Here is an 11975-nt window from a genome sequence, read left to right as displayed (position 1 = left end):
GTTAGGTTATAATCGATTGGCGAGAAAGAGAGGTCGAGAGGGATGTAAGAGGGTTAGACCAGACCTATATCTCTATATACTTTTTGTATTTTTTTTTTTTATATTTCTCGTAAACCCTGCGCGTTATTATTTTTTTGTTCAAGACCCTACACTTAGTTTTATTTGTCTATTAAATTAATTTTAATTAATACTTTCGTCTTTTATCTTCTTTTTTCCGGTGTAATCATATAAAAACTCAACATTGTTTTTTTAAAAAAAACATATTTCATTAAGACTTTATCTGTCCACTCCTGCAGCTTAAAAGGATTTTCACAATTTCTTCAATTTTTCTTATGTTTCGTTTGTTTGGTTACCAATTTGGTTATGGTTGTTGTTTTTTTTTGGCTGATTTTGTTGATGAGTAAGAAAAAGATGACTAAGGCGATTTTTGGGTCTTTGACTTTAGGGTCATGTTAACCAGTATCTTCGGGGCACTAGTTAAGAAAATCATAAAGAAAAAATTTTAATTTAAAAAAACATTTTATTGACTTTTAAAGGATTGAAAACATAATTTTCAATGCAATACATTACTATATTTGCTTCTTAACTAGTTTCCTAAGGGCGCTCGTTAACATTACCCTTGATTTTATGTGATGTTTTCAAAGAAATATAACGTTTTAGGTAGATTTGTAGGATGAAGAAGATTTGTGTATGTTTATGAGTTTGATTAGTTTTTTTTTTTTTTTTTGTGTTTATGATTTTTTTTTTAATAAAATAGAAAATAGTGTTGAAATTTTATATCCTCTAAAAAAGACGTTGACATTTTATAAATGATTAAATCAGAAGAAAAAAAATGATAAAGAACAAACAAAAAAAATTAAACTGGGCAAAATGGAATATATTAATCACACAAAGTGTTATACCCAACTTAAGAATTGCACGGATAGAACTCGAGAGTACAAAAAGTTACAAACAGTGCCACACCAAACAGCAAAAAACCTTCAAAGCACACATGCTAAGTGGCTAAACCCAAATACATTATAAGATTAACCCATCAATGATTAAGACAAAAGTTAAACTTTGATTTTTAGTTTTCAACCACCAAAAAGATAACATTTTTACTCAATCAAACATATGAAAAAAAATACTCCTCCTTGTGTCGAAAATAGCGGCAGTTCTCTTCCTTCCAACTAACTTATAGACAAAGAAGCCAAATAATATGAAGTGGAGAAGATATATTTTTTAAAAAAATCCTCCTAGCGCACTAAAATACAAAATATGGTTAGACAGATGTAGCGTTCACCAAATGAATACTCAACCATTGTCTAGCTAAGAAGTAAGAACCAAAATGCTCTCAAAAAAGTCGCATCCCATAAACAATTGATCAATGTTTTTCTCTAGACAGCAGCAGTAACACAAACATTCAAATACAATTGAATAATTCATTGTCTTACCATACTATCTTTTGTAGGTATCTGATTTTGTAACAAGCATCAAACAAAAATAGATACTTTCAACGGAACTACATTGTTTGGAAATAGGTTCTTTACATTCTAACATTGAATCAAAATATGTTTTATGATATAACACAATGAAATAATTTAATTATTCGAAAAGGAAAAAAACTAACCACTCAAATTTGGGTGAAATTTATTGAAGAACAAATGTGTACATATTATTATTATTTTTAGAGACTAATTAAAGTAGTCGGCTCTAGTTTTATAGTGAGAGAAACTCCACATTCTCTCTAAGTTTTCTTTCTCCTTCATTCATTGAGGAGAAGTGGTTTTAGGTCTTTTTTTTTTTTTTTTATCTAGAATCACTCCTCTGCATCTTTTTTTCCCTTTTCTTTCAATCTAAATAAGTGGTTCCACATTTAGAGTTTTTTCTTGTGTTTTTTTTGTGTGTGTGTGATTATTCGTCGTCTTGTGCGGCGTTTGATTTCGTGTCTTGTCTTCATGTCGTGTCTCGTTGTCTGATGTTGTTGTTTTATGCGATTAACTTAGGTTTTGTGAGTTTATTCGTAAATTCACTTTTTACGTTTTTAGCGATGTTACTCGATCAATCTGAATGAATGAATATCGTTTTGTTTTTGTAAAAAACTAATTAAAGTATTGTTCTTTGAAAATGACGAAATCAGGTCGCACCTAAAAAAAATGAATAAAATGTCACATACATAGTCCAATGTATTAATGAGTTACGAGTAGTTTCCAAAGTGGTCATCATTGATTTTATTTGTACCCTGGATCTTTCATATATTATGCATTCTCCCTACCAATTGCGCTAAGCTCACCAGGACGATTATCATTGATTTAACAAAATGAATAAATCCCTTACTCCTTAATCTTATTAGGTTGCAACAACTTAACCCTAGAAATTTAGCTCAAAAATTACAGCATTAAATGCTAAATGAGATAACCCTAAAATTTTTTGGCTATAAAGTGTTTGGGAATTTGAATTTCAAATTATTTTATTGAAAACCTACTAGCACTTACCAATATATGTTATTAATAACAATGATATTTTCCAAAGCAAAAATTTAACAGCAAAAAATTGACCAAGCCCCTAAATCATATCACCACTCTCTCTCTCTCTCTCACAAAAACCATTCTTCTTCTTCTTCTGCCTTCATTTCAATCCTCTAAAGTAAAAACATCGTCTTCATTTCTTCGTCCTCTACAAAACCCATTTGCTTTGCACCACTGTCGTTGACCACCGCGTCGGAAACATTTTCATCACCGCCGCCGCTGAATCCGTCAACTCCGATGGAGATAAATTAATGATGTCGGTGTTATTTTCTTCGCTAAAACCATCACCGCGGTTAGGGTTTCACTTCCCTCCTTACAAAAACGAAAACCCAGATAAAAAAAAAACGAAAAAGATTTCAAATTTACGAAATTCGTCGACGACAGCGGATAGCGGAGAAAATCGTTGATGATGGTTAGCGAACAACAGAAAAGAAGGATGATTGCAGCAGTGAAGATTCCGCCGACATGGTTCAATCTTTTCACAGGTAATATTTACATTCCTTCTTCTCATTTGGTTTACACTTTCTCCTAATTTATTATTGTACATGTTTCAATTTTGTTCTGCATCTGATTATTTTTTTGGGTTATTTTTTTTATTAAAGTGGTGATTATTATTTTGTCTTTCAAGGTTAAGATTCAAAAAATTGGAAAAATCAACGGAGGTTAGGATTTTTGAGTTTGATATGTAATTTTGTGTTTGATAATATATGGAGGAATTGATAGAGATATCTGATAAAGGAAATTACAAGGGCAATTAGAGACTCTTTTTCTATGTTGTGATTGTTGCTACTTCCTCTTCCGATGTTGGCACCACCGCCCTTGCTGCCATTATCAATCTCTCCAATTCATCCAGCCGTGACAGATATATCTAGCAGCGAAAATTATGATTCAACTTTGATTAATTTTGAACTTAAATCTAATAAAAAACATTATACTTTGTGGAAGGTGTTATTTCTCTTTCAATTTGTTTCTATAACTATGCTGAAAAACATTTTGAATATTACTTTTCAGCAATCATCATAACTACTAATTGTTATCTAAAATCTAAATGTATGCAATCATCATAACTACTAATTGTTATACAGTTTAAAAATTATTGTAATCACCATGGATCTCTTTTGACGTTTTAACCAATCAGATGATAGTGTGAATGAATCTTTCTTACGCACTTATGGAAAATACAAAACAAATTTTTCATTGGTCTTTGCCTAATCATATACAGATATTAATGTGAATACAGTTTGCTCGATTTAAAATTATGGTGCTTATTTTTAATGTCTTTGTAACAACTTAACTATAACCTTATGCATTATTAACATTCCTTTTTAGTGCATTAATATATTATTATGTTTCCTTGCTAATAACCTTAAAATAAGGCTTTCAGCCATTTCACTCCTTTAGGTTGTGCGTTTAAAAAAAATGCAGATTTCTATATTATAGTGTTTCCTTGCTATTAATCTTAAAATAAGGCTTTCAGCCATTTCACTCTTTTAGATTATGCGTTTAAAAAAATGCAGATTTCTATATTTTCGTATTTCCTTGCTAATAGCCTTAAAATAAGGCTTTCATCCAGCTTACAATTAGATTGTAGGTTTTAAAAAAATTACGTTTATATATGTTTCTGTGCGTTTTAAAATGACTAATATTATTCCCATTTGTTTTTTCATAAAGGCTGACAAGATTCATGCTACCGTAAGGAAGTCTCTGGTGAAAAGTTTTCAGGCCAAGATAAGTGAGAGATCACAGTACGAGCTAGAACAAATCATGATTGGTTTCAATGAAGGTCCTTTCAAGCTAACAAGGCATAAATATAAAATTACCATGATGCAGAACTCTAGTGGATAAAAATCCAGAATGAGCCTAATATACCACTGAACAGTTTTGATTTTGAATCTTTTGAATCAATCCTGGCTTCAACAGTTGAGGAAAAGATAGTTGGTAATGCACTTTACAGTAAATGTAATAATTTCCACTGTATTTTTGTTGTGTTTTCAATTTTATGACCTATTTGTTTTGGTGTAGATGTGATTGGTCACATAGTTGAAAAGGATGCGCTGAGGGAGACAGAAAAAAATGGCTGGAAGAGCAGGGTCATTGATCTTACTCTCGAGGATCTTGAGTGAGTTACCTTGCAACTGTTTCATTCCATATAGCATAATCATCTTCATTTACTGATATGTTGTTTACATTCCACAGAAATCGTCGAGTTCATTGCTCCTTGTGGGGTAATTACGCTGATAAGTTCTTGCAGTATATGGAGGGCCATGACATGTCAACGCCATCTATCTTAATGCAGTACTGCAAGCAACGGAAATACTTGAGTGTAGATTGATCTGAGTTAGTTTATATTGTTTATTATTTATAAAAAAAAAAAATAAAAAAAAAATAAAAAAAAAAAAAAAGGTTTTCATACCACTGATCATGTGTCATTTTGTTGGAAAGGTATGATGGAAGTTTCAAATTCCTTTTTTGGAACAAAATTGATCATTAACGGGGATTATCCTGAATTTGCTGATTACAAATCTAAGTAAAAACTTAAAACCGTGTCTTTAGTTTTTTATATTTTTATAACAAATGAATCACATGTATTTTCTGATGGATGTTTTTCTATATTCTATTAGGATGCGAAATGCAGAAATTCGTGTGACACATGGTGTTAGTAGTATATCTGGACATAATTTTGTTCCTTTGAGCAATGATCTTCTCAACACTAGGAGGGATGTAGATTGAGGACCTTATTGAAGCTAACGAGGTTTGTGTTGGAGGTTTTAGTCTTTTTAACAGTTTAGGTTTCGTCTGATTGCATATTGATAATAAAATTAAATTTGAAAGAATGACTAAGTCCAACTTTGTGTTGCTTTTACAAGCCATCTGATTTAACAATTAAGTTATGCTTCATGTTTGATTCAAAATTTCCAATTGGTTTTATTCCTTACCATAGTAGGTGTGAATCGGAGTAATGAAGCACAATATGAAGATGATAGTTTCCGCTAATGTAAAATGGCTTGGAGCAAGATAATAACGCAATGAACATGGTAGCTTAATGTTGGAGATGAAAAGAAGACTGAGTTTTGATGAAGTAAAAGCCTTACAAAAGAGCTTTAAGTTGAACAAGCTAGATCAAACGTGATATTAGAGATTTTGATGTTTTTAAGTTAGAGTATAGTAATATCAATCACTTTGATTGCACAAATAAATAACCCATTTAAAATCCTTTTTATTTTCTTCAAGGAAACCCACTTGAAATGCATTAGTTATGTGATAATCTGTAACTACATTTACTACATCAATATGGTATATACATGGCGGTATCATGATAAGTAAAATCATGGATTAAATGATCACATTGAAACTAGAATTCTGACATATAACTTTTTTTGCATTTCATTATAATTAGATAGCATTGTAAAAAAAAATATAGATAGCTATACAGTAAGTAAACACATTAGACCAATAGAACTAAATGCTAATATGATTTAGCTTATGTTTTGTCCATCTATCTCTAATTATAAACTTTGTTTATTATAAATTGCATACTTTAATATAAGTCCCTATTTTTTTAAACATAATATGTGTTTTGAGTTTTTTCTCTTCAAACATACCCCTTGATAGTAATACAAATTTATCTTTGATGAAGGGAACAATTGTTAATGGTATCCATGTAAATGCTAGAATAAGGGTAATTGAAGCACCTATTCATATATTAATGCACTTACAGCAAATATGATCGATCAAGTCTCACAAGATTTTTTTTTTATTTGATTATTTCACACATTAAAAAAGAATGGTAAATTTTGTCAAAAAATTGCAAAATTAAAGAAAGTGAATGGTAAATTTTGAAATGATTTTAGCTCATAAGACCCGTGCGACGCACGGGTCATCAATCTAGTATCCATTATAAGTACACCGTAGGTGAGCAAATACACTGAATTAATGAAATAATTGCTCAATAACATTGGTAAAACAAAGGAAAAATTGGTAAAATAATGTAAAATTTTATTGAGATCATAAAAATTGGTAAAATAATTGCTCAATAAAATTAAAACATTTTTTTTTTGCTAAAATGACATAAGTTTGAACGGAGGGAGTATTTAGGTTGATGAATATCAAAATCTCTTTTTTGACTTGTAACAAATTATTTTTGAGTAAATTTACAAAAAATATATTTTTAGAAATACAAAGGAAAGATCATTTATTTTAAATCTATAACAAATGGACCCATATCTTATCCTTGTCCTTGTAGAGACAATCCTGCAAATTCCTAGTATAATATCTATCAAGGGTGGAACAAAATAGGGTTGAAATGCATACATTTGCAAGTGAATCCCACAGTTTAAGCAATAAATATAAGCTTTGCAACTTAAGGATATACACCCTTGCACAACACACTAAATTTTTCCAACTATTTTTAACATGAAACTCTTAATATGTCATAATATTCTTCCAAGTTTAGCATTTTGTTTCAAAAAACTTCTATCACAAAATATGCTTCTACAGCACAATTTAATATCGATAATATCATTATATGATCTAGTGCATACAAAAATCTACACCAGCATATTTGCATCTTGAACCATTGAAGATAAGTTTACTTCAGCTGAAATCAATTAAAATGAAGATCATATCAAGTTTTAGACTAATACCTCTACAAAAACCATCCATCATACAGCCACAACCAATTACTGTGAAAGAGGGCAGAAAATTTCAAGTCATTCGTTTGAGGAAACATAATACGATTAGAAATGTCACTCGCTCCCACCCGCAGGGCCCACAAGTACTCCTTGTGCAGAACCTTCCTTCTTACCAGATTCATCGTTCACCTCAGCATCTGCCTTCCTCATCCGGATTTTATATTTAGTCTCAAACTCAGCAATTTCCCTTTTCTTCTTTTCCAATGTCTCGTTGAGCCTTGCAACAACCTCTTCAAGTCCTTCTTTATTTCGCTGCACAGCAGGCAAGACCTCTTTGATGGTTCTTTCCACAAGCACCCCTCCGATCATTCGATAGCATCGTCTAGATTGGTCCAGCGGCTGAATGGCATTAAGAACCAACGAGTGCTCGCTGACTTCCATTTCAAGTTCCGTTATTTTGGTGTATATTTGGTTGAGGTCTGACCTCATAGCTGCATACATATTTGCAACTGCTTGTTCATTTACTGGCTCCTTGCGATCTTCGGCCTTACTAGCCATGATTCTACACAAATGAAAATAAACTCTCCTCAAGGTAAAGAAAGAAAAGTGAGTAATAAAAAGAAGTAACAAAAGTATGCTAGGATAATACTTGAAAGATTTTCCGACTTTTCATTCATTTATATCACGATAAAATATTGCTACAGTATTATCCATTCTACAAAGAGATGTATAGAGAAAGATGCAATGACATATACATTCATAATCGAACAAATAACATTAAAGGAAGTCTAAAAAGATTGTAAAACTTCACACTTTATACATTCCATATAAAACTCTATACAAGAACCTCAGACCGAAAGAGTTCTTCAAAATATACTTTAGAATGAAAAATGTCTACTGTTTATAGATTCAGCAAATGCATTTCAATCATAATCAGATTACCATCAAGGACAAAAAATTGAAAGGTAAATGCATCATTCTCCAACGGACCAACACAAACAACAAATAAAGCCATGAAGCAAATACAATTTTAATACCTAGCATACAGAGACACAAGTAAATGACACATAAGAGCTAAACAGATTTTAGACTAAATTAACATTAGCTCCTATATTGATGAAACCAGGGAGCCAAAGAAATTATGAAATCAAGAACTTTCACGTTAATATCATTATATGATCATTTAGTAATCTCAAAATTACTTTCAAGTTAATATCATCATGATCATTTAGTGATCTCAAAAGAACTATCATCCTGATTTTGGACATGGACGATAACATCAAAATTACAGGTGTAATAGTAGATTTTACAAATTTAATATCGTACTCGTTACTTCAAAGATCAGAATAAGGCATTGTAAGTTTTCGATGACCCAATCAGAAACCAAACACCAAAGATTTATATAAAACATAATAGTTAATAGCGGAGTGCAGTGCCAGTGGCCAGACACCTTGAAAGCAGGTATACAACATATTACATGGGTGCAAAAGGATACGACACATTGATAAACTAAATTAAAAAAATATTTCGGACATGACACAGCTATAATATGGCATTTTAAAAGTTAGCAGCATCAGTTATTTTAGACATAATAAAATATAAAAATTCAAAAAAGTTGAATAAAAAAATCATAAATTACCACTAGATGTCAGTGAACTTTCAAACACAACAGGATTCAATAAGATGCGGCTACTGTTTCAAAGTTTAATAGAAGTTTGAGTGAAGAAGTTAGTAGTTACAATTCTAGTGGGAGTTTGTCACATAATTGATGCATAGGAATTCTATAATAAGGGAATCATGTACTCACTTCAGACTCAATTATCAGCAGAAGTAATTTCTTTCATGTAAATGATTTACTAACCTAACCCTAATTATAACTAGTCATATCTCTTTATAACATTAAGGAATTAATTAAGGGTATTTTTGAAACAATAGCATTAAATATGGATAGATCAATTGACATTTGCCTATATTGAGTCCAACAAATTCATGCATTTTGTTGCTAATATTTGAGTAGGAGTGTATAATTTCATATCTTTTAATCAATACAAAATACTACATCATGGCTATGATCTCTAATTGCCCTTACCCTATTACCTCTATCCCTCACATCATTTGATTACTAACATTTGTGCTTCCTTTCTGCTAAGCAAATGCAATGAAAATCTTCATAACCTTGTAAACTCATAGATTAGATAATTCTAGGAATATTAAAACAATCAGATCAATATGAAATATATTATGGTGACCACAAGTTGGAACAAGTCAGAAAAGTTATTTTTGATTCCTAAATAGAGTCCATTTGTTTAAGATAACAAAAAGAAATTTTGTCATATAGCTTACCATTTGAGCTTTTTTTTTTGTGAACCTGTTATATTTAGCTTATGAGAAAAGCATTAAAACAAACTCATTCGAAGTTTTGCCATTTTGTTAGTAGAAAACCTACATTTTATTATAATAATTTTTAACATTATTTTTTAAAAACACAAGCAATCGGGCCCTTATTTCGTGGCTGAATATTGGTAATAAAGAGGTTACAACAATGAAGATGACATCTTATACAATAGTAGTTGGTAGCTTCTATGGTTAATATTTCATCCCGCTAGACGAATTCATTAAGGAGCATTGTATAGCTGCTTTGCTATGCAGCTAAAGAAGTTGATAATTATAAGCACAACCCTAACCTTTAAAAATCCAGCTAGACATGGATATAAGACACACATGTAAACTTAAAGGCTAAAGCCCTCTGTTATGATATCAGTTAAAAAACCCAAGTGACCAAGTCGGCAAGTTGGGTACTGTTCTAGACACAGAAAAACATTTATTTTCATTTTACATATACAATAAAACTATTTAACAATACACACAACGAATGAGTTTGAGACTATATAGCCGAATGTGTTTGAGACTATATAGCCGAATGCGTGTACGGAAGAAGTGTGTGGAATATGTGTGAGGTAAACCTCCTCCCTCTGGATCTGAATTCTTCTTTCCCCTGCTTATTCTTCTACCTAGCATCTTGTTTCCCACTTCTTCAACAGTCCCTACGTTGTATTTGGTTTCTATTCTTCCTAATTAATACACTAGGAGTTGGTCATTCATCATTGTTGATGGTTCAATAAAACAGTAACAAATTCTGTTATCATTTTAGTGTCATTACACTTTCCCGCTACAGCAGGTGCCAGGGAACATATCCAAAACATAACAATTTTATCTTGAACCCACTTTTAACTAAAATCAATTATATCACGAAATCATTTCAATCAAAATCAATTCTTGCGACTGTATAACCAAACACAATCACATAACAGCAACCACAACTTTTCCCCAAGAAACTGCGATCAATTAGCACGATAACAACCAGATAGTTACTCTCCTAATAGTTTTTTTTCTTATTCTTTCAAAAACCTTTCTAAAGAAGCTCCTAAAGATAAACAGAGAATGTTAACAACACATTCTCGATTACTTGTTCTTACTGCTTATCAACTAAAATTCACCTTAGATCCAACGAATCATTGAGTCCCTCTCTATTTTTTGGGACCCTACGAATTTGATCTAGGGTCTGTCTAGATTGGCTTATTCGAGCTTATCTAGTGCATAAGTTGTATGACTGTTTGGGAAAACTTATGAAAATAGCTTATGACAATTTCCATAATCTTTTTTCAACTTACTTTCATATGTTCATAAGTTCTCCAATTTAGCTTATAAAAACAACATATAACATAAATCAAAATAATTTAATGTTATTTCATCTTTTACAAGAAAAATAGCTTGTAGCCGACCCCACTTAGTGGGATAAGGCTTGGTCTTGTTGTTGCTACAAAAATAGCTTATGCAAGCTTATACGTAAGCCGCTTATCATGATAAGCACTTAGTGTTATAAGCTGCAAATAAGTTGTTTATCCAAACAGACCCCTAGTAACAAACAAAAATAAGGGTTTTACTAGCTACCATATCAGAAACAAACAAGCACCAATTCAACTTCAAATATACAACACCTTCTATAGTATAGTTCAATCTTAAACTAATCTTCAAATTCAACTTCAAATATACAACATCTTCTATAGTATAGTTCAATCTTAAACTAGTCTTCAAAAATCACACAAATAAATAACCCCACAACAAAAAATTACATTTTTATGAAAAGAAATAAAAGAAAGAACTAAAACTAACATTTAGTTCAATCAGCTCAAAGTCAAAATCATATCCAACGCAATGAACTTAACTCTAAGATCATATTTTTCAAAAGCATAGTTCAATTTAAAGCTGAGATAAAAAATAAAAAAAAATAAAAAAAAATCACACAAATCAATAAATCCCAAAACCTAACATTTAGTTCAATAAACTCAAATTCAAAATCAAACACCACAATGAACTAAACCCTAAAATTATTTCAACAACAATAACAACAAAGAAGGTTAAAATTAAAGTGAAGCTAAAATCAGTGTTATAGAAAACTTACACGTTTGAAGAATGAAGAAGTTCCGAAAGGAAGAACAAAACGAAGAACGCTTCGTCGTTTTACTTCACTGTGTGTTCTCAAAGGAATAATTTGATGAGGTACACTGTTAGCTATTTTAACTTACATTTATGCGATAAACAAATTGGGCTTTTTCAAATGAATACAAGAAAGTTACTATATGCACTCCCACAATTTACTAGAGTGTACAGTTTTGAAAACCGAAACGAACTTGAATTAGCTAAGCTGATTGAGTTGATTTCGATTATATACACACACACTAAACTAATCTTTACTTTAAATTGGTTTACACCAATGAATATTGATTTTCGATTATATATATATACCTCGTAAAATGAAATATAGATTGACAAATGA

The 11975-nt window shown here is 31.0% G+C and overlaps 1 protein-coding gene and 1 long non-coding RNA gene across 3 annotated transcripts; one reads left to right on the top strand and one right to left on the bottom strand.

The window, feature by feature from the left end:
* Positions 1-2544: 2544 nt before the first annotated feature.
* On the top strand, positions 2545-5873 carry LOC120579366 (uncharacterized). The gene is made up of 7 exons (XR_005645166.1): positions 2545-2992; positions 4179-4445; positions 4530-4626; positions 4704-4844; positions 4950-5034; positions 5129-5259; positions 5452-5873. It is a non-coding gene; the product is annotated as an uncharacterized lncRNA (long non-coding RNA).
* Positions 5874-6910: 1037 nt separating this feature from the next.
* Positions 6911-11846, bottom strand: LOC11405379 (probable prefoldin subunit 2). Of its 2 annotated transcripts, XM_039832301.1 has the most exons (3): positions 11601-11846; positions 9229-9280; positions 6911-7700 (listed from the first exon to the last, which is right to left on the bottom strand). In XM_039832301.1, exon 3 carries the CDS (start codon positions 7694-7696, stop codon positions 7253-7255), a length of 444 nt encoding a protein of 147 aa, XP_039688235.1. In that variant the 5' UTR covers positions 7697-7700; positions 9229-9280; positions 11601-11846; the 3' UTR covers positions 6911-7252. The 2 variants fall into 2 exon arrangements, with proteins under 2 accessions (XP_039688235.1, XP_003598099.1); XM_003598051.4 differs by lacking the exon at positions 9229-9280 and having other exon boundaries at positions 11601-11834.
* Positions 11847-11975: the final 129 nt, after the last annotated feature.

This window comes from Medicago truncatula, chromosome 3 (assembly GCF_003473485.1).
Source record: "Medicago truncatula cultivar Jemalong A17 chromosome 3, MtrunA17r5.0-ANR, whole genome shotgun sequence".
NCBI classification, from domain to species: domain Eukaryota; kingdom Viridiplantae; phylum Streptophyta; class Magnoliopsida; order Fabales; family Fabaceae; genus Medicago; species Medicago truncatula.
The sequence above is the reverse complement of the archived record's forward strand: the minus strand, read 5'-3'. Positions and strand labels throughout refer to the sequence as shown.